At 41.6% G+C, this 22,084-nt stretch overlaps 1 protein-coding gene across 2 annotated transcripts in view; it reads left to right on the top strand.

The window, feature by feature from the left end:
• The window catches only part of LRP6 (LDL receptor related protein 6), a 161,112-nt gene that overhangs the window by 36,425 nt on the left and 102,603 nt on the right, over positions 1–22,084 (top strand). For both annotated transcript variants that reach the window (XM_020785777.3, XM_073000909.2), the window contains exon 3: positions 13,712–13,909. In XM_020785777.3, the coding sequence (XP_020641436.1) occupies positions 13,712–13,909 (198 nt within the window). The remainder of the gene's footprint in view (positions 1–13,711; positions 13,910–22,084) is intronic.

A 22,084-nucleotide genomic window follows, 5' to 3' on the forward strand; every position in this document is an offset into this window, starting at 1 on the left:
CGTTAATTTATGGTGAATTTTTCCCCCCCAACTTTTGACAGCTGTCAAAATCTGATAGCTCCATTGTTTCCTATGGGGGAGAAAAAAATTCACAAAAAATTAACAAAAAGTCAGATCAACGCCAAATTAAGTATGCACACATTTTAGAAGGTGCACTAACGATTCCAAGCATTTAAAACCGTTTTTCAACATGTTAAGACACTTTTGTAATTGAAAAAATGAACATCGTTAAGTGAAGCAGGGGACCTAAAACCAAAAATGTTAAGCGAAGCATGGTCCCAAAATCGCTATGTGAAAATCGCCCATAGGGAAAAACGTTATACGAAGCACAATCTGACTCTGAAAAAAATAAACGTTAAGCGAAAAAAACGTTAAACGAAGCAAACGTTATGCGAGGCACCACTGTATATGTTAAATACATTGTGGAGAAATTCAGCCATTGCTGCACTTCTGTACCAGCAATTTATGCTTCATCATATATACAAAAGAAGATCTAGCAAATGGCTGAGATAACACTACTAAAATAGCCTGCTTCTGATAAAAAATAGTCTAATTATTTTAACATTTTAATTGTTTTAAATTTTACATTTACTTCATATACATCCATAATTTTAAATTGTGTATTGCTCTGATATGAGCAAATACTTTTCCCTTTCCCTTTCTTGATCATGTGACGGGCATCATTGTGATTAAATGAAGCCATAAATTGACCACTCTTTGAAAAAGAACTTTGTCAAGGTTGGAAATATTAAAATTTTTAGGTTACAGGAAATGCTACCCAGAATCAAACTGTTATGGTTGCTCAAGAAATTTACCTATCCAGATTAAAAACGTGATGGGTATTTGCTAAATTTTGAAGCCATAGCCAAGAAATGGAGGTGGCTGTGTTAGCATAGAAGAGATACCCAGGATGCTAGGTTTCAGACCTTGACATATAGAAATTTTGTGCTGCATCTCTGATAGAGCAAATCAGGATGCACACAAGATATCTCCATCTCAGTTGCCAGGATCTAAAAGATCAAGAGAAGTTTGCCTGAAAACTTGGAAACCACCTTCTAATTGATGCAAACAATACTGGGCTGGCCGCACCAATGGTCCAGTTTAGTCAGATGCTAGTTCAGTATGGTGCCATGTTCTTTCCATGCAAAACATTGATAATAGCATGCAGTGCATAGAAGTTCTCTGAGCAATGATGGTGACGTTTTTAAGTTGACTTTTATAAAGCTGGATATATTTTCTTGTTATGGTGAAGCCATCAATTCATGTGGGGTAACCTTTATCTTAGCCAAAAAGTGTCTGGATTTGGTAAACACTAGGCTGAATATCTCATCCTTCATTAATGTACAGAATTAATGTAAAATATGTTAATATTCATTCTGATGTTCTTTAATATAGTTCTGCTGTTGTCCCCAGCAAGAATTGCACATCGAATATGTGCATAGTTGCTTCTTAGTAATGGAACAGGCTGGCAATCTGAAGTTGGTAATGTGGTTTTGATTTTAAAACATTTTCTTGCTTCTGACATGGCCTTTTGAAGTTGAAAAAAGTGAAGTTCTTAGTTGCAGACTCCTAACAGGATTGGTTGCTTAACACGTCTCTCGTAAGGCTTTGTGTGTGGGAGAGGCAGTGAATGCATGCAGTTATTGTGTGTTTTTGATTCTGTTCCCTTTTATGATTTCTGTCTCTCCAGATGTCCTGTAAATTTTTCAGATCATTTCACCCAGTCTGCTATTGAGAGCCATGAGTTGTATTAGCAAATATGACACTAGTGTTGGGATATTTCTCTCCCTCTCCCTCTCTCACTCACTCAGTCGCTCTCTCTCTCTCTCTCTCTCTCTCTCACACACACACACACACACACACACACACACACACAAAGAGACAGAGAGAATATTTATTTATTTATTTATTTATTTATTTATTTATTTATTTATTTATTTATTTATTTATTTATTTATTTTACTGAAGTCTACTATGGGTGGCTACAACAGTAAAATTGGTTTCTATTTTGTTACTACTCTATTTTTCTCATCTGTTTCTCACAATTTTGTGTATCCCCTCCCCCATGAGTACGTGACTTCCATTTTTCTCCTTACTGCAGTCGAACACAATCCAGAGTATATATTTAATTAGCACAAAAATGATAGTATCTGTTGCTGGAGACTTGTCCAGTTATACAGATACCATTCACATTGACAGCAGATGTGCAACAATTTCTATGAATTCCTAATAAAGCAGAAGAGCGGCATCTGGAAGTTGAATCATGGCAAGTGGATTTCTTTCTAGTTAGGTCTTGTTACGTTGTATCAGAGATGCAGCCCCAGTTAAGTGAAACCCCACCCTCCACCATTGTGCAGCAACGAGAAGAAGATGACATGACTATTTGAATAAATGAAAAAAAGTAAAACATCCCCTGAAAATAATCCTATAAACTATGATTTCTTTTTAATTACTGTTTCATTGGTATCAATGGATAAAATATTTGGTTACAATTTTCAACTCAAATAAATGGCATATTGTGGGAGAATAATACATTTTCCATGCTGTTCCTCTTCCATTGGTATCAAATGCAGTAAACGTTTTGGTTACACTTTTCAGTGCAAATAAATGGCAGACTGTGGGAAATTAGTATGCTTTCCACAATGCAGTTTTGTGCTATATTTTATCTCATCTTCTTGACAGCCAGTATGTATTTTGCTCTTTGCTATTCCCATAACTACAAATGTTATAATTACAAAACTCTTCTGAGTTACGGTATGATAATCTGATATTATGTGAATAGCCAGAATCACTCAGTGAACTGGTAAAGCAGTATTTGAACTGGGGTCTCTCCACTGTAATGCTACAGCTGCACAATCCTAATTTTTCTGCTGTGTGGCATTTTAAATATACTGAGCAGTTTAAAGTAAAAAAAATTGTTTCCATGTTGACCCTTCATATCTGGGGGATATGTTGCCCCTCCATGGATGCCTTTACCACTTCTCAGCAGGGAGGGATGAGAAGAGATGGTAAACTGCACGTGCACACTATGGGCTAGGTTAGAGCAGCAGCGACCACAGACAACTGAAATTGAACAGATATAGGGGTCCTGCTGTACATATAAAATAATTGCATGTACCGTATTTGCCAGCGTAAAAGACGACTGGGCGTATAAGATGACCCCAACATTTCCACCCGAAATATAGAGTTTGTTATATACTCGACATACAAGACTATCCCCTCTTCCGCACACCTTCCACACACCAAATAAAATGTGCTATTCATTGTCACCATTGTACAGCCGCAGCGTGGCGACAGTGCCTCCAGTCCGCCCCTGCATCTCCCTGTGACCGGCACTAGTGCATGAGTGTGAGCTCTGCGTAGACAAGGGGCGGGCCGGAGTGCCGCTGCTTCCTGCCAAGCAGAATGGGCTGGTCATGTTGAAAAGGCTGGCATCCCTGTCTCGCTGCTGATGCTCACCACGGCCGCACTGGATACCGTGTGATACTGGACGGTATGTAGAATGAGGTGGGCAGGCATCGGGAGGCTACTATGGGCACTGGGCGAGCATCAGAAGGCCACTATGGGCAGCTATGTCTATCCCAACTGAAGTGCGTATAAGACGACTCCCCCACTTGGAGGCATGTTTTTCAGGGCAAAAAAGTGGTCTTATACGCTAGCAAATACAGTACTTATTTTATGTAATGTATATATTTCATATTTCACATTTATGTAATGTATATATTTCATAACTGTGGTGGTGCTGTGGGGAACGTGGTGGCGCTGTGGGAACGTGGTGGCGCTGTGGGCTAAACCGCAGAAGCCTGTACTGCCAGGTTAGAAGACCAGCAGTTGTAAGATCAAATCCACACGATGGAGTGAGCTCCCTTCGCTTGTCCCAGCTCCCGCCAACCTAGCGGTTCGAAAGCATGCAAATGCAAGTAGATAAATAGGGACCACCTCGGTTGGAAGGTAACAGCGTTCCGTGTCTAAGTCGCACTGGCCATGTGACCACGGAAGATTGTCTTCGGACAAATGCTGGCTCTATGGCTTGGAAACGGGGATGAGCACCGCCCCCTAGAGTCGAACACGACTGGAAAAAAAATGTCAAGGGGAACCTTTACCTTTACCTTTTATATATTTCAACTTGGTGTCATTTGTTCTTCAAGATTGTAATGGGTAAATGACCTTGGCTTTAATTGTGATATCTGGTATATGTGTCTTATCTTGGAAAAAGAATATTATTCTATGATATTACCTTAATTAAAGAGATGTATACGTGGGCAGAATGAACAGGTGGTACCTCTTGAAAGATAACTCCAAAATTCAAGGTGCTAATCTATGTAGGCTAAGATTACATTCCTAGAGACACGCATCAAAAGCCAATTTTTTTACAGCTAGAAGCTGTGTACTAAAGAACCAAAATTCGGTTCTAATTTCTCAGGTGAAATAATTTATATTTGCATAATGAATTGACAAGGCCTTGCTTTCAGCGAATTTGTAGCACTGTGCATGTTCTTGATTGGAGGAAAGTGTAAAGGATCTCAAGTGGATAGTATTTAAAAAACAGAGCTGTATTCCTTTCCTGCGTTGTTGATGTCTACTCAGTGTCACTTGAGGTTTTATTGCATCACCAGCATTGCTTTCACTAGGGATGATCAATCTAAGAAGCTATAGATTTAAAACAATGAAAAGTCTTGTGATATCTTAAACACACAAGCTTTTGTAGTGTGCAGCGCACATCTGATGTAGCTGAAGGCTAAAATGACACAATGGTTGTTAGTACCTCCCCATCTAGATGATGGGGTTGTATTTGCAGATTGGATATTTTTTCAACTGTTAAACTCTTTTGGGGCTGTTTATGTACATTGCTGTGGCCATGAATGCACTATAGATTTCTTTGTAGTGAGCTCTGTTCAGACACTGTGAGTCTAGGAAACTCAGCAATGTTTAAACCTTGTCTGTTTCTTTTGCTATTTTATGTTTTCCCCAGACCAAATAGTAGCATTTTAAAAGTATGTACAGTGGTGCCTCGCTTAACGAGCGCACCGTATAACGATGAAATCGCATAGCGATCCGTTTTTTCAGATCGCTAATGCGATCGCTCAACGTTTTTCTAATGGGGCTAAATTCGCTTTGCGAAGACCGGTAAGCGTTTCGCTTACCGATCTTCGCAAAACGAACCCCGACGATCAGCTGTTCGGCGGCCAAAATGGCCGCCGGAAGCCGGGAAATGGCCTAAAATGGCCGCGCGCAGTGTTTTCGCGCCCTCGTTAAGCGAGGCGAGGGCGCGAAAATGGCTGCCGGCCATCCTGAAGCTTCGCTGAACGGTGAGTATTTGGCCTATTTGGAACGCATTAAACGATGTTTAATGCGTTCCAATGGAAATCGCTGCCCCGTTCAGCGATGCTTCAGCATAGCGAAGGTTAATCCGGAACGGGTTAACCTCGCTATGCGAGGCACCACTGTATTTGTTCTACATCTAGTCTGCATTTCACTATGTTCAAATTAGCAATCTTAGGCCAGTAAGTAGGAACATTTATAAGCAAAATTGAGTCTGGATTTATATGCTTGTGAAGGGACAGAGAACAAAATCAATCTACTGTATTAGATAAAAGAAAATTTGAATGCATAGGTGTGCTTTTGTCAAACACTTTAAAAATAATATGTATTCTGTTTCATTTCTTTCTGAGGAATTTAAAATAAATATCACAATAAGCTTGAAAATGCTAATTCAGCCAAAATATCTGAGAAGTTTTGAGAAAAGTGACTAATGCATTCTTTAGCTCTGTCTTCTTCCCTTTTGTTTTTTGAAAGCCAGTGCAACCGCTAGAAATAGAAGCAGTTAGTTACCTATTGTGAATCATAGAATGAGGTACTGTATTTTTCGCTCCATAAGACGCACCTTTCCATAAGATGCACCAAATTTTTAGGAGAAGAAAACAGGAAAAAAATAATCTGCTTTCTTCTCCTAAAATTTGGTGAGCCTTATGGAGAGGTCCATCTTATGGTACACACCCTAGGGTCCTAGGGTGTGTTCCAGGACCCTTTGGAGACTCCTCCTGCCTCCCCGGGGGCCAAAGGGGGTGAAATCGCCACCTTCTGGGACTCTTCTGAAGCTTCCCAAGCCTCAGAAGAGCCCCAAAAGGTGGCGATTTTGCCCTCTCTGGCCACCAGGGGAGGCATGGTCAGTCTCCAAAGGGTCCTAGGGTGTGTTCCAGGACCCTTTGGAGACTCACCCTGCCTCCTCCGGGGTCCAGAGGGGGCAAAATCGCCACCTTTTGGGGCTCTTCTGAAGTTTCTCAAGCCTCAGAAGAGCCCCAAAAGGTGGCGATTTCGCCCCCGCTGGACCCGTGGGGGGTGGGGGGAGCATCGGAAGGGTCCTGGAAGGTTAACTGGGACCCTTCCGACGCTCCCCCCCACCCCACCCCCCACGGGGCCGGCGAAATAGGCAGCTTCCAGGACCTTTTCTGAACCTTTCCAGGCTCAGAAAAGGTCCTGGAAGCTCCCAATTTCGCCCCCGCTGGACCCGTGGGGGGTGGGGGGAGCGTCAGAAGGGTCCTGGAAGGCTCACTGGGACCCTTCAGACGCTCCCCCCCACCCCCCACGGGGCCGGCGAAATAGGCAGCTTCCAGGACCTTTTCTGAACCTTTCCAGGCTCAGAAAAGGTCCTGGAAGCTCCCGATTTTGCCCCCGCTGGCCCCGTGGGGGGTGGGGGGAGCGTCGGAAGTGTCCTGGAAGGCTCACTGGGACCCTTCCGACGCTCCCTCCCCCACAGGGCTGGGGGGGCAAAACCACCACCTTCGCTCCATAAGACGCACAGGCTTTCTACCCCACTTTTTGGGGGAGAAAAAGTGCGTCTTATAGAGCAAAAAATACGGTATATTTTTCAGAGCTTTGTTTTGTTCATTATCAGAACAATGGATTGCTGATTAAGGGAAATTATTTTCTCCTTTTAGCAGTACAATATGATGGCTGTTCATCACTACGTTTTTGTTTTGTGCATACAAAAAGGCTATGTATGCATGCTTAATTCATGAATAGATAGTGTTTGTGTCTGCTTCCTCTACAGGCATAGTACACTGGTGCCTCACACAACGATGTTAATTGGTTCCAAAAAAATCAACGTTGTGTGAAACATCGTTCTGTGAAACACCATTTCCCATAGGAATGAATTGAAAACTGGTTAATCCGTTCCAATTGGAACAGATTGCCATCGTTCAGTGAAAATCCCCATAGGAAACATCGTTGAGTGAAACAATGTTTCCTATATTGGAATGTATTGAAGCCGACTCAATACATTTCAATGCCTTTGCGAAGTCCTTTTTCGCTCCTGTAAAAGTGTCTTACAATGTTTGGACACTGTTTTAAATGATTGCAATGGTTAGTCCACCTCCTGAAACCTATGCAAACTTAATTTGATGTTGTTCAGAGTCGTCCTTAATTTTTAGTGATTTTTTGAATTTTCTCTCATTGGAATGTATTGAACTTTCCGTCCAATGCATTCCATTGAGAGAAAATTCAAAAAATCACCAAAAATTAAGGACGACTCAGAACAACACCAAATTAAGTTTGCATAGGGTTCAGGAGGTGGGCTAACGATTGCAAGCATTTAAAACCTGTTCCAAACATTGTAAGACCCTTAAAAATGAGCGAAAACGGAAGAGCTTCAAAAGCACTGAAGCCGGCTTCAGTGCTTTTGAAGTCTTTTCCGATGTCCCTTTTCGCTCATTTTTAAGTGTCTTACAATGTTTGGAACAGGTTTTAAATGCTTGCAGTCGTTAGCCCACCTCCTGAACCCTATGCAAACTTAATTTGGTGTTGTTCTGAGTCGTCCTTAATTTTTGGTGATTTTTTGTTTTCCCTATTTAAATGAATTGAACTGTCCATTCAATTGATTTAAATGGGGAAAATAAAAAAATCATCAAAAATTAATGAAGACTCAGAACAAAACCAAATTAAGTTTGCACATGTTTCACAAGGTGCACTATGGAATCCAAGCATTTAAAACAGGTTGCAAACATTTTAAGACACTTTTAAATGAGCAAAAAGGCATATCGTTAAGTGAAATTCCCCCATAGAGAACATCGTTAAACGATGGGGGAAATTCCTCAAAAAAACCCATCGCTGTGTGAATTCATCGTTGTATGAAGCAATCGTTGTGCGAGGCACCACTGTATTTCCAAGAATCTTGCTACAGGTTGGATCTTGGATCTGTATTAATTACTACAGCCTTAATTTTATGACAAACTCAGTAAGAAATGTCATAACACTTTTCCTGTTTTCCCTCATTATTTTTCCCTTCAGAGGTCATGTATAGTTTTAAAGTAGTTAGTAAACACAGAAGTTCTCAAAAGGTTGCTCTCATTTTTCGGTAATTCAAGAAATATTATTGTTTCACATAAAAATCTGTTTTCTGCCTTTGGTGTATTTGGTGATCAATCATTTGCACTGCCCTCCCCCCATGCTGTATTCTGCATTCTTGTACAGTGGTGCCTCGCAAAACGAATTTAATTTGTTCCACGGTTAATGTCTTGTGAAAATTCATCTTGCGAAATGTGTTTTCTCATAGGAATGCATTGAAATCTAATTAATGTGTTCCTATGGGCAAAAAAGTCAGAACAAAGTCAAATTTGGTTTACAAAGGGTTTATTAAGTGCTCATTAAAACTATACATATTGTGCAGATTATTTAAAAAATTTAATAAAAAAAACTTTAACTTTTTAAACATCATAGAAAAACATTTAAAAATCAGCAAACATGAGGCAGGAACAAAAATGGAAAACATTCATCTTGCGAAGCACGGCCATAGGGACATTTGTCTTGCGAGTCATCAGCCCCCCCCCCCTTGCCAAAAACTACCGTATTTTTCGCTCCATAAGACGCACCGGACGTTAAGACGCACTTAATTTTTAAATACCAAAAATTAAAATAAAATAAAAATATATAAACAGAGCAAGTCCCACACTGGGACTGCCAAAAAAATCACCAAAAAACAAAGCAACATAGAAACATGCCCCCCAGCCCAAATCTACCCTCAAAAACCCACCCAGAACATTTTTTAAAAAGTAAAAAGCAGCAACTAAATTTTAAATACCAAAAAATAAAGTAAAAATAAATAAACAGAGCAAGTCCCATGCTGGGACTGCAAAAAAATCACCAAAAAACAAAGCAACATAGAAACATGCCCCCCAGCCCAAATCTACCCTCAAAAACCCACCCAGAACATTTTTTAAAAAGTAAAAAGCAGCAACTAATTTTTAAATACCAAAAAATAAAGTAAAAATAAATAAACAGAGCAAGTCCCATGCTGGGACTGCAAAAAAATCACCAAAAAACAAAGCAACATAGAAACATGCCCCCCAGCCCAAATCTACCCTCAAAAACCCACACAGAACATTTTAAAAAAATTTTAAAAAGTAAAAAGCAGCACCTTATGGTCGAAAGCCTCCTGGAGGTCCTCAGAAGCCAGCGATGGTGGTGGTGGTGGACCCCCCAAGGGGCCTGCTGAGGCCTCCGGAGGCCTGTGGAGCCAGCGATGGTCGCTGGGGGAGGCCCCCGCGGGGCCTGCTGAGGCCTCCGGAGGCCTGTGGAGCCAGCGATGGTCGCTGGGGGAGGCCCCCGCGGGGCCTGCTGAGGCCTCCGGAGGCCTGTGGAGCCAGCGATGGTCGCTGGGGGAGGCCCCCGCGGGGCCTGCTGAGGCCTCCGGAGGCCTGGGCAGCCAGCGATGGTCGCTGGGGGAGGCCCCCGCGGGGCCTGCTGAGGCCTCCGGAGGCCTGGGCAGCCAGCGATGGTCGCTGGGGGAGGCCCCCATGGGGCCTGCTGAGGCCTCCGGAGGCCTGGGCAGCCAGCGATGGTGGCATGGAGGGGACAGTATTCGCTCCATAAGACGCACGCACGTTTCCCACCAGTTTTTTTGGGAGAAAAAGTGCGTCTTATGGTGCAAAAAATACGGTATTTGTCTTGCGAGTTTTTTGTCCTGTGGGGCATTTGTCTTGCGAGGCACCACTATAATAAGTTCTTGAAATGCTTACACGAATATATAGGGAAATCATATGTTTCTTCAACTATAGGTTTTAGAAGAAGAAACCTGAGGTACTATGGAGAAAGGTGATGAATAGTGAAGGGTTATTTCAGTACTATCAGAAAACATCTCATGGCATGTAGTAGTTAAGACTTTGTTCACCTACAGCATTTGTTCTTTTGTGTAGCTGATATGGATCCCAAAGTTACAGTCTATTTTTGTTGTAAATACTGTTTGTCTGACCTCTTCTAAAAAAACCTTCTTTCTTGTGCCAGAGAACTATTGCCTCAGAAAGGCCTCCCTATAATCATGGACCCTGAACTGAATTTATAAGCTTGATTTCATAAAATAAGCTGAAAGTAATGCAGCAATGAGAATGGATGCCAGTGTTAGTTGAAGTTTCACATAAAAATAGCTGAGATTTTGGCAAATAATTTGGTGATTCTGTTAAAATCTTGTCAAGTTGTAACAATTGACTATGAGCATGTTGAGAGTGGAAGGTAAGGGATTACCTCCCAGTCATAACCCTCACAAGCTGTAACCTTCATCTGGGCTTTCACAAGGGCTAGTTTCAGTGTATTGTGCAGTGAAAGGCTTCTGGAAGTGCAGGATTGACTGGCTGCACACCATTGCTCAGGATATCTGCAGTGCTTTTCCACTCTTTTGAGAGGCTACTTTTATGTTTTGATACTCAAAAAGCTTTAGTTCCTTACTAAAGATCATGGATTAGCAGAAATGGTCACTGTTCTACTTCAAAACCAAAGGTTCTTTGCTGAATGTCAAGGGAGGCACAGTCAGTAGAGAAATCAAAGGAACAGTCTTCTACAGGGTAGTGTCCTGGCACTGTTACTTTTTAGCATGTACACAAATGATCAACCAGTGTTTTCACACTCTAGGTATTTCATCTCTGCTGATGAAATTGCCTTGGCTGTTCAGGGGATAACCTTTGAGGCCATCAAGCACCAACTAACCTCTGTTTTAGATCTTTTCTTGTGAGTGGCCATTCTTATTAATATATCACTATAGGAAGGATATATGCCTTCCTGTCTAAAATAGACCATAATAAGGCCCATCCTTAAGAAATCCAACTTGGCAGTGAATGATTTAAATAGGTATAGACCAGTCACAAAAATTCCAATCTGGGCATGTTAATTGAGAGGCTGATCAATTGCAAGTGTTCTTGAAGGAGACTGATAGTCTTGATCCATTTCAGTCAGGATTCAGGCCATGTCATGGTTCTAAAATAACATTGAATGCTCTGCACAACGACCTCCTTAGGGAGGCACAAAAGGGGAGTGTAACTTTGTTGGTGCTCCTGGATCTTTCTGTGGCCTTTGATACTGCCAATCATGGTATCCTCCTTGGAAAACTATCAAGTTTGAGGATCAAGGGTATGGCACTGCAACAGTTCCAAGCCTTCGTTGATGGCCAGTCTCAGATAACAGCTTGGGGATCCTGCGGCCTCCATTATGGTGTTCCACAGAGGCCGATTATCTCCCCAATGCTTTTTAACATCTATATGAAGCTGTTAAAAAATGTTATTTGGAGCCTTGGGTTTTTTGCCACTGGTGTGCTGATGACATGCAGCTCTGTCTCTCCTTTTAGGAGTCTCTCCCAGCACTTCCATGTAGATGTTAAATAGTATAGGGCAGTGGTCCTGAACCTTTTCCAAATTGCAAACCAGTTGGGGGTGGCGGGGTCTGTGTGCTGTTGAGTGGGGCATGCTCACAGGTGGGTGGGGTGCACACTTGCGCATGCATGGGTGGGCAGGGTGTGCTTGCGTGGATGGGTGGGGTGTGCTTGCGGGTGGGCTGGTCATGCATGTGTGGGCAGGTGGGGTACGTTCGCAGGTGGGCATGTGGGGGAGAATGCGTGGGGGGCGGGAGATCTGTCTCCACGGCCCGATCCTGCCAAGTCCACAGTCTGGGGGTTGGCAACCCCTGGTATAGGGGACAAAACAGAACCCTGAAGGACACCACAGGCCAACAGCCAGAGTGTCAAACAGGAGTTCTCCAACACCGCCCTCTGAATTCTTCTATCCAGGAAGGACCAGAGCCACTGTAAAACAGCGCTGCTGAGTCCCATCCAAAAGAAATAGCCCAGAAGGATACCATAATGGTGTCAAAAACAGTTGAGAGCTCCAGCAGAACCTACAGAGCTACACTCCCCATGTCTTATTCTTGGTATAAGTCATCCACCAAAGTGACCAAAGTGGTCTCCATCACATAGCCAGGTCTGAAACCAGATTGGAATGGATCTAGAAGATCATCTGTTTCATCCAGGAGCCTTTGGAGCTGAGAAGCCATGGTCTCCTCTAGCACCTTGCCCAAGAATGGAATATTAGAGACTAATATGGTAATTTTCTGGTGAGATCCAAGGAGGGCTTTTTCAACAATGGTCTTACTACTACATTTTTCAAGCATGCAGGGATCCTAACCTGCTGCAAGGATGCATTCACTATTCTACCCACTCTCCCAGTTCTTCTCAGGCAGCTTTTATAAGCTTTTTCTCCTTTCTGTTGCATAAAATCATTGGTGTGGTTTTTTGTTTTGTTTCATTTTTTGTTCATTAGCTTTTCAGATTTTTTGTGTCAGCCCTTAAGCAAGGACTATGTTCCAAATACATTTATGCCGTTTAGTGAAAGACAGTTCCTTACATCTCTCCATTTTCAAGCCAACTGTTACCTTTCTGCTACAAGTAGAAAGTTTAATAAATTTTTGTGTGACAGATTTGTATTCTCACCTGTAAATAAATTAAGCAGAGCTGACAGTGGATCAAAATAGAGTTGTTGACTTGCAATATTATGCATGTATCAAGGACCAAAAATTAGCTGCCAAGAGACATAATGACCACATATGTTATGTTTACCATAACCTGTCCAACAGAAATGATCTTTAGAGATACATGCCGGTTTAACTGGTGTTACATACCTAGATTTAAAGGGTTTTTGATTCCACATACCATTCCATAATTCTTCTGAAATGGTACAGTTCAGTCTTGCTCCCATATAGATTTAAACACTGTACAGTATTTGTATTGAAGTTCTTCCATTCTCAGGACCTGTGCACGGAGGGGAATTCTTTAATCTCGGGACATGCATCTATAAAATGTGCACTTCTTATCTTGAGACATGCTGTGATCTATCATAGGTGCTTTTTCTTCTTCCAAATTTGCTTGTGTATCCATAGTATACTGCTTAAGTATATAGCAGTCACTACCTTGCTTTTTGCTGATGCCATTTCACTACTAAATTGCTTGGAATTAGAACTGTGGTTTTGGAAGTACAAGGGCCAGGGGATGATAGATGGATGATAGAGCCTTTTTAACAGTGCTGCAAGTACTATGGTATCTTTTCTTTTGTTAAATTTCAGTTGGCTTATTCACTTGTAATTATTACCTGCATTATAGCTGTATTTTCAATCTGGTTTTGTGCTGCTTCTATATTGCTCATATTGTATTAATATAAGTCATCTTGAGTGTTTTTTTGCGGAGAAGTGGTATAAAATTTTATCTGCAATATAGTTTAGGACGAGAGAAGATTTAATGTAACCTGCCTCAGTTGTAAAATTTGTATATGTGTGTGTGTAAAAATCAAAACAGACGTGTGTGTGTGTGTGCGTGTGTGTGTTTTATTGCAAGATGTTTCCAGTGGTTACTGCAAATAATAGTATATGATATGTGTTTTCCTTGTTTCTCTTAAAATCATAGGTTCATGTACTGGACAGATTGGGGAGAAGTGCCAAAGATAGAGCGTGCTGGGATGGATGGTTCAAGCCGCTCCATTATAATTACAGCAGATATTTATTGGCCAAACGGATTGACCCTTGACTATGAAGAACAGAAGCTGTATTGGGCAGATGCTAAACTGAATTTTATTCACCGATCAAATCTGGATGGATCACATCGGTAAGATTTGTGATTGACTTTTAAATTATTTTTCTAAGTAAATACAACAGTGCATTGTAAAAATATGGACTAATCAGAGCCAGTGTTTAGATTTCATTAAATTTCAGATGTTTAGAGGGAAAAAATGCATTTACTTGCAGAAGGAGATCAAACAGCTATTTGCTGAAAATCTCAAGAGGAAATACCTTAAAACATGTTTTATTCAGAAATTAGACTACTATACTATAATCTTTAGAAAACTCAGATCTTCAAAGTCTCCCCAACAACCTGGACTTGACAGTAATTCTATAGCAATGATGTTACTCTTTTAGAAAGAGTGTTTGGATTTCCTGCTTTGTTTTGAAAAACATTTGTGCATATATGCATGGGCATTCTGTAAGAAATATATTGAGTATACTGAGCAGTAACATTGTAAGTATGAAGCCAGCTATGGCCTGACTACACTAGTTTTATCTGATAAGCTTTTGTATAAAGAGTTACTTTAGATTGGCTCATGAGCTTGTGCCTGTTCAATAAAACTTTTGACTGTTTTCCTTTGAATGATAAATCACCATACTATAGCACAGTGGTTCTTAACCTTTGTTACTCGGATGCTTTTGAACTGCAACTCCCAGAAACCCCAGCCAGCACAGTTGGTGGTGAAGGCTTCTGGGAGTTGCAGTCCAAAACTCCTGAGTAACCCAAGGTTAAGAACCAGTGCTATAGCACAAACAGCTTTTAGAATTCTCTTTAGGGTCAAAGAATGATTGTTGCGTAATACTGCAGTACTGTTAAGAGGACTGTTATTCACAAGAAACAAAAGATGAAGGTTACTAATCCATATGTTTTGGCCTGTCCTTGCAATTATCAGTTAAATCTTACATGTGCATGAAAACATACACCTCCGTCAATTAGAAAGTGATGTTGCTCTGTACTTTGGAGGCATTCTCAGATCAGCAAGATCTTGCTTCTCTTTTCTCTCTCAAGTGACTAGCCACCACATTACTTTTGTAGTTAAATATTGTAATCTTGTATGTATATATGTGAATAAGCCTTACTGAACTTGGTGGAATTTAATTCTAAGTAGTCATGCATCAGATGACACAGTAAAATATAACACCTCTTCATGGTGTCCTTGTATGCACACAAAAGGGGGGTGCGCCTATGTGAACACCGTTTTAGAAAGTTTCAGAGCCTCAAAAATGAAAATGCCTCTTGCTGATGCCACACAAGTGTGGCCCCACTTTCCTCAGCCCTTTCTTGTGTGCCGCTGTGACAGCATGCAAAGCACTGCTCCTGTGCCCCTGTTCTCTTGCCTTCAGGTTTTTTTCTTGATACATCCTCTGCCCTTTTTCTTCTTTCTTCACCTCAATGTTTCTTCTTCCTTTTTTCTCAGAAAAAAAGAGAGTTAGTTTTAGAAAGGGTTTACTTTCAATCCCCCCTCCTCCCCATGGCTTTGCTTCCCCCTTTTTCTAATGATTTATGGCCTCTGCCCTAATGAAAAAGTGTGCCACCTGTGGCAAAAAGATCTCCCAGTCTGACAGGCATCATACTTGTTTATTTTGTCTAGGAGAAACCCATCTAGTTTAGTCTTATAAAAATTTGTAAGAGCTTTATCACCCTTACACTCAATAATACCAGTCTTGGCTTCAATCCTTTCTTTGGGAACAGTCCCTTCAAGCCACGGATCTCCCTCCCAGGCCTATTTTGAGCACTTGGATGGATCAGTCAGCTTTGCCAGGGAAAGACCTGGATGCAGAGTTGGTCATTTCCTCTTCCTCAAAACCACCATAGAAATTGGTGAAGAAATTGGAGCATGGCAGTCATAAGCGTAGAGTGGCCTCCAATATTGAGGCGTCAAAGAAGAAAAAGAAATGGCGATCAGTTGATGCTGGCATGGCTACCTCGGATCCTCAGTTACGGATTTGAGAGACTGTTTCTGCTCTTATTACTGACACCCAGTATACAGTCTCGGTTTCAGAGGGTGAGTGGCTGAACCCTTCTGTGCAGAGTGTTGCTGCCTTGCTGAAAGCACCATCGCCCTGGATCCCATTGCAAGAGCAATCCTTACCTTCAGTGTCCAAGGATGGGCACTGGGCAAAATCAAGATTCCTGTCCCTTACTTAATGATCTCCACAACCAAGAGACCATGACGGGGAGAAAAGGAGGTCCAGATTGAGCTCGGTTTCATAATCTCTATCACACTGATATTGACAGTGCTATTTGAGATCTCAATCAATGAGCTCTTGATATTGTGAGGATGCTTATCATACACCCTTCTTTTGTCCACCTCACTTTATGCATGGAGACATGGGCTGGCCTTCCCAGTCATATAGAAGGTATCACACAGCAAATCTCAATTTCACAAACACACACACTCTTGAGAAACTTATGCTATCAGCCCTCAAGGCCGATCTCCCTGGAACTACGAGTGGTGTCCTGATTCCCATCCTCTTTGGTACTTCAAAATCTGTCTTGCTCGCCACATCTCTCAACTTCTGTTTGTCTTCCATGGGACCAGCATTGACAACAGGGGTCTTCCCAAGCCTCCATCCATGCCCTGGCTATCAGACCCACCTCACCCAAGGTAGTTCTGTTTCCCCTTAATCCAGACTTTTTACTCACCTCACACTGAGGTGACAAGTGTAGCAACTGTCTACTTGCAACACTTGTCCCTGGAAGAGAAAGACAACTGGATAATAGTTCTGCTGAATCCGACAGGGAGGAAAGAATGACTCCATTATTGTCCTAGAATACTTACTCAGCTCAGGATGTTTCACCTCTCTTCCCCTCAGAGGGCCTCTCTTCTTATAATGACCTGATAGAGAGAATGGCAAAATCATTGCAATTGCTGATTTTCAAACCAGTTCCACCAGCCAAAGATGCAGTTTTTGCCCATATCTATAAGAACACATGTGAAGGCAGGAGGAGAAGGGGACGACAGAGGATGAGATGGTTGGACAGTGTCATCGAAGCGACCAACATGAATTTAACCCAACTCTGGAAGGCAGTGGAAGACAGGAGGGCCTGGCGTGCTCTGGTCCATGGGGTCACGAAGAGTTGGACATGACTAAACGACTAAACAACAACATAAGAAGACAAGCATCCCCATTGAAATGGCAGTGCTTGACACCCTGTCAGATCTCATCAGCCAGTCCTGGCAAAAACCTTCCTTGATCCCACCGACATCTGGTAGGAGAGAATTTGTACAGGGTCTAGTAGGACAAAACTAAGGTCCTGTTTAAGCATCCCACACTGAACTCTACCATTATCCCTGAGGTCAAAAGACTCTGTGCATGAGACCCCAAATAATAAAGTCACAAGCTTGACTTGCTTCCTCATAAGATTTATTCCTCAGCAACAGTGTACCCTTTAATTTTCAGCCCTGCTGAAAGTGCCCCCCCCATGTACTGGATTCCATCACAACTGGAACCTAACACAATTACTGCACAGAAGAGGAAGACAGTGGCACAGAGGGAAGTGGAATCATGCACCCAGCTTAGCAGGAACGTTGCTCAGTGGCACTCCACATGTGCATAGCGAGCTGTCAGGCCAAGATGTGCCTACTATCAATTCATCTGGGAAAAATTTCAGATCATAATTGCCAGCCAACCACCAGACGAAGTCTCTAGCCATCTCCTTTCAGCAGGAGGTATATTCTCTGGCTGGACAGCAAATCCACTCTGCCCAACATGCGCCCAACACTGGGCAGCTAAGAGCATAGCAGCAAGCATCACTGTGGGTGGACATGCTTAGCTCTGCTCGGCAGGCCTCCCAGATGACTCAAAGTCTCACATAGAGGACCTCCTCTTTGGTGGAGAGGGCCTCTTCAACGACAAAATCAATGGCCTTATGCAGGACCTCCACAAAAAGGAGACTGACACAAAGAAAATGGGCATGCTGCCCAACAATTTCTCACTGGAAGAGATCCCCGTCATCCTCTTAACTAGAAGTCATGGTCTGAGCAGTCCAACTCATCAACACCTCACCCCAGCCTCCTCCTCTGCCAAATACAAGCAAACAACCTTTCCCGGGAAGGCAGTCAGGAAACCTCACCAGCAGTTTTGACGTGCCCCAGCCTGAGCTCGACGCACACATCCCTCTGCCACCAGCATCCTACATCACGACAGCTACAGACATATGCTTAGCACTGTTCATCCATGCTTGCAATGCCATGACTTTGGATGCATTGTTTCTCTACATCATAACCCACAGATATGCAATAGAGTTTTCCATATCTGCCCACAGGCTGTATCTAACACACCCCACCTTCCCCCCAATCTTCAGGAAGAAATCCACATGCTCCTGGCAAAAGAAGCCATCACAAAGGTACCTCTCCAATACACCGCAGATTGTTCTTCTCCTAGTACTTTACGGTACCCAGAAGGGTAGAAGGCTATGCCCCATCTTGGATCTATGCTTCCTCAGCACATTTTTCACCCCAAAACATTTCCGGATAGTGATGTTACAGTCCATTGTCCCCCTGCTTCACTAGGGAGACTGATTCACTTCTATAGATCTCCGTGACACATATTTCCATACTCAGTTCACCCATGGTATTGTTGCTTCCTAAGCTTCTTCATCAGCCACCAGGCCTACAGCTTCCATATGCTTTCCTTTGGGCTATCCATGGCCCCGAGAATTGTCACCAAATGCATGGCGCCAGTGGCAGCATTTCTCAAAACTCAAAGCATCACTAACATCTCCTGCATCAACAATTGGGTTCTGGTGGTACATGTCAGAAATACTCTGCATACCAACATTGTATTCATTCTGCAACTGTTCTTGAGTTTTGAGCTAAAGATCAACATGGAGAAACCTCACCTCGTTCCATCTCAAACTATCCACTACATCAGAGTACTCCTCAATGCCACAAGTGTGCAGGCCCTCCTGCTTCAACCATAGGTGGACAGCATCATCCGCTCTACATGAAAACTGATTCACATTCAGTGCATCTTGGTCTACTCAATGCAATGAGTGTTAAGCCTCATGGTGTCTACCACGGCAGTCCTGCCCTACTTCAGACTAAGGATGTGACAACTCCAATCCTTCTACCTCCTAGCCTACACTGACGGATGGGACCCACCAAACAAAGAACTGTTACTTTCACCATGCCTCAGGTGACAACGTTGGTTGTGGACAACCGAGCACCACTTTCAACTTGGGGTCCCCTTTCAGCAACCACATCCCTTCCACCTTATAGTTACAGACACCAGCACAACAGGATGGTGAGCCCACTGCTGCCCCAAAGAGGTCCATACTATATGGTCCACACATCAGAGGATCCATCATATCAATTTCCTTGAACTCATTGCCATGTTCAAGACCCTCTGAGCTTTCAGAACCATGATTCAGGGCTGCACTGTCCAAATATTTTATTTATTTATTTATTTTATTTTATTTTATTTTATTTTATTTTATTTTATTTTATTTATATCCCGCCTATCTAGTCACTTAAGACCACTCTAGGCGGCTTACAACAAGCGTAATACAATATAATTAAAACAATTTTAAATAAGGGGAAAAACTGTGGACAGGATGGGACAAACACTAGGAGAGAGGAAAAAAGAGGGAAGATTAGGAATTGGCTGAGGGGAAGGCCTGCCGAAACATCAGTGTTTTTAATTGATTTTTAAAAATACCCAGCGAGGGAGCCGCGCGAATGTCAGGGGGAAGGTTATTCCAGAGGCGAATAGCCACAGAGAACACCGTGGTGATGTATTACCTAAACAAACAGGGAGGAACCAACTTCCTCATCCTCCTCTACCTGTCAGGACTCCTATGGTAGTGGTGCATTGCCGACCAGATTTTCCCTGTGGCAACCCACATCTCGGCACAGATAATGAAACGGCAGACCGTCTCAGCAGCATGGTGACCCTCATGCACAAATGAGAGCTTTCCTACCAAGTGTACAATCAGCTAATCTGCAGCTGGGCAAGTCCACCATGACCATTTTTGCAGCTGCCACCAACTCTAAATGTGCCTGTTACTGCTTCTAAACAGGCAGACTGTCACCAGACTGGACTGGGAGCCTTCTATACCCTGTGGTGGCCACGTCAACTGCAGTTTACCACTCTCCTTCGCACATTGGCTTAACTCTGGTGGCAGAGGGTGGGAGGGATGACACTCCCGTGAGAGGAATCTTGCTCTCATCATCAGCCTTACTGCTTTTCAAGTAAAAGGCACTCTCAATTTCTTCTGTTAAGGTCTACCTGGCAGCTTTAGTAGCACACCAGCAACTGATTACTCATCTTCACATCTCTTTAAATACCAACTCATTGAAAGGTTGGACAGTACAATAAATTTGCATGTTTCATTCATAAATAATGCAGAATATTATATGAGTTCATATTCCTCATTGTTAACAACTGAATTAGAGAATTATTAATTATTTATTATGAGGTTTAAGCCTTATAAAACAAATGACACTTTTGTTTTTCTTTTCTTCTTACTTACCAAGAGGCAAATTGCATTCATTTCTTCTCGTTTTACACTGTTTTATAAAAACTTCTTCTGTACAATATATTAGTTACCCTCATTTGTTGAAAACATGTTTCCACATCTATTTTGTGGTATTTCTTTGTTAATTAATATTTTAAGTAAACATAACTCAAGTGGCAATGTAAAATGCATTTCCATTTTCCCTGTTGTCTCTACATAATGAAAGAATTTTATAGTCTACTTTTTTCATTGTGAAAATTGGCATGAAACTCAGTAAACTACTTCTGCCATCTTATCAGTTCTATTTGTACCAAAACAGGCAAGTTGTTTTGATTTTGTAATATAAGCAGTCTTCACTGAATACGTTCCCAATTATACTTTTGCTTTTAATGCATTTCTCTGATGCATCTTTTTAAAGGCAGTTTTCAATTTTAGATCTTTCAGGTCAAAATACAAAAGGAGTATCCAGGAATTAAGAATTAATTAAAAATAAATAAGGTACAATATCTTCTGAGACCACAATTAAATTCCTTGTCCGGTGTGTAAAAGATATAAATTTATAAGTCTCTTTTAGGGAGTCTGTAGATCAGGAGCCCTATAGAGGACATTGAGGTACATATTTCCACATGGAATCTGACACAAATAGAATAAATTGATACCACATATGACAAATCAGTCTGTCTTTGCTTCTCTTTGGATTTTTTTTTCATTTTACCTCTATTCAAATAAGACAGTTATGTAACCAAGATCTGATACTGAATTGTTTAGTGCTTTTCCATCTCCACATAATTTCCATTTGTGTAGCTAGTAATAACATAGAGATTAGATCTTTAAATAGCAAAATGGCATTATCACCTGAGAAAATAGATAACACTAATTCACCTTTGAACCATACTGTTTGATTTGTAATCTATTTTATGATACCAAGTATTTGGTTCTGACAATTTTTTATTACTGGACATTGTATCCACATGTGAATTAGTGTTCACCTTTGCCTGCACTGCCTCCAACATTGAGGAAAAATGTTTTTGCTATATATGATAATTTTGTAAGGCTTAGATTCTAGCACTGGCTTATTTTATAAATATTTTCTTTAGCTTCTATAAACACTGATTTAGAAGGAAGGGATGTCCATATTCTTTGCCATTGTGTCTGTTACATGCTATTTATAACCCTCAGAAGACCCATACTTCTACACTGAATTTGATATATTTCTGAAATAATACCTTTCATGTTTTACTCATTTATTATACACTTTGCTCATATTTTGTTAAAGACTTTGATATCTGGTGTCATTTTTCATTGATTCTAGTAGTGTTTTTAGTTCTGGTTCATGAAGCCAGGTCACATTTATTTCTCCCATCATGTGCTTCAGATCTAACATTGTATTGAGTTTCCCCTTTGAAATAAATCTTTCATTCTGTATGATCTAATATTTTGTCATGTTCTGAGTTGCTCTTGTTTGCCTGAAGTATTTGGGGGAGGCAGTGTTAATGCCAACAGTTAAGTAATGTCTTACTTACTGCTTTTTACATACTAACATTTCATTAAAGTTGTTTTAATAAGCCCAGACTGTGTCTTGATTTTTTGTCAGAATTTTCCACGAGGACCATTCAATCAGTATTCAATTTATTATCATCTGAGATACTCAAGGCATTGTATATGGTTTACTGTGGAGAAATAGTATCATGTTTATTGCAAAACCAACACATCCTATGTCCAGAAAGAATCACAAGGAGAAAATTAGAGACTGAG

Source organism: Pogona vitticeps, chromosome 5 (genome assembly GCF_051106095.1).
Source record: "Pogona vitticeps strain Pit_001003342236 chromosome 5, PviZW2.1, whole genome shotgun sequence".
NCBI classification, from domain to species: domain Eukaryota; kingdom Metazoa; phylum Chordata; class Lepidosauria; order Squamata; family Agamidae; genus Pogona; species Pogona vitticeps.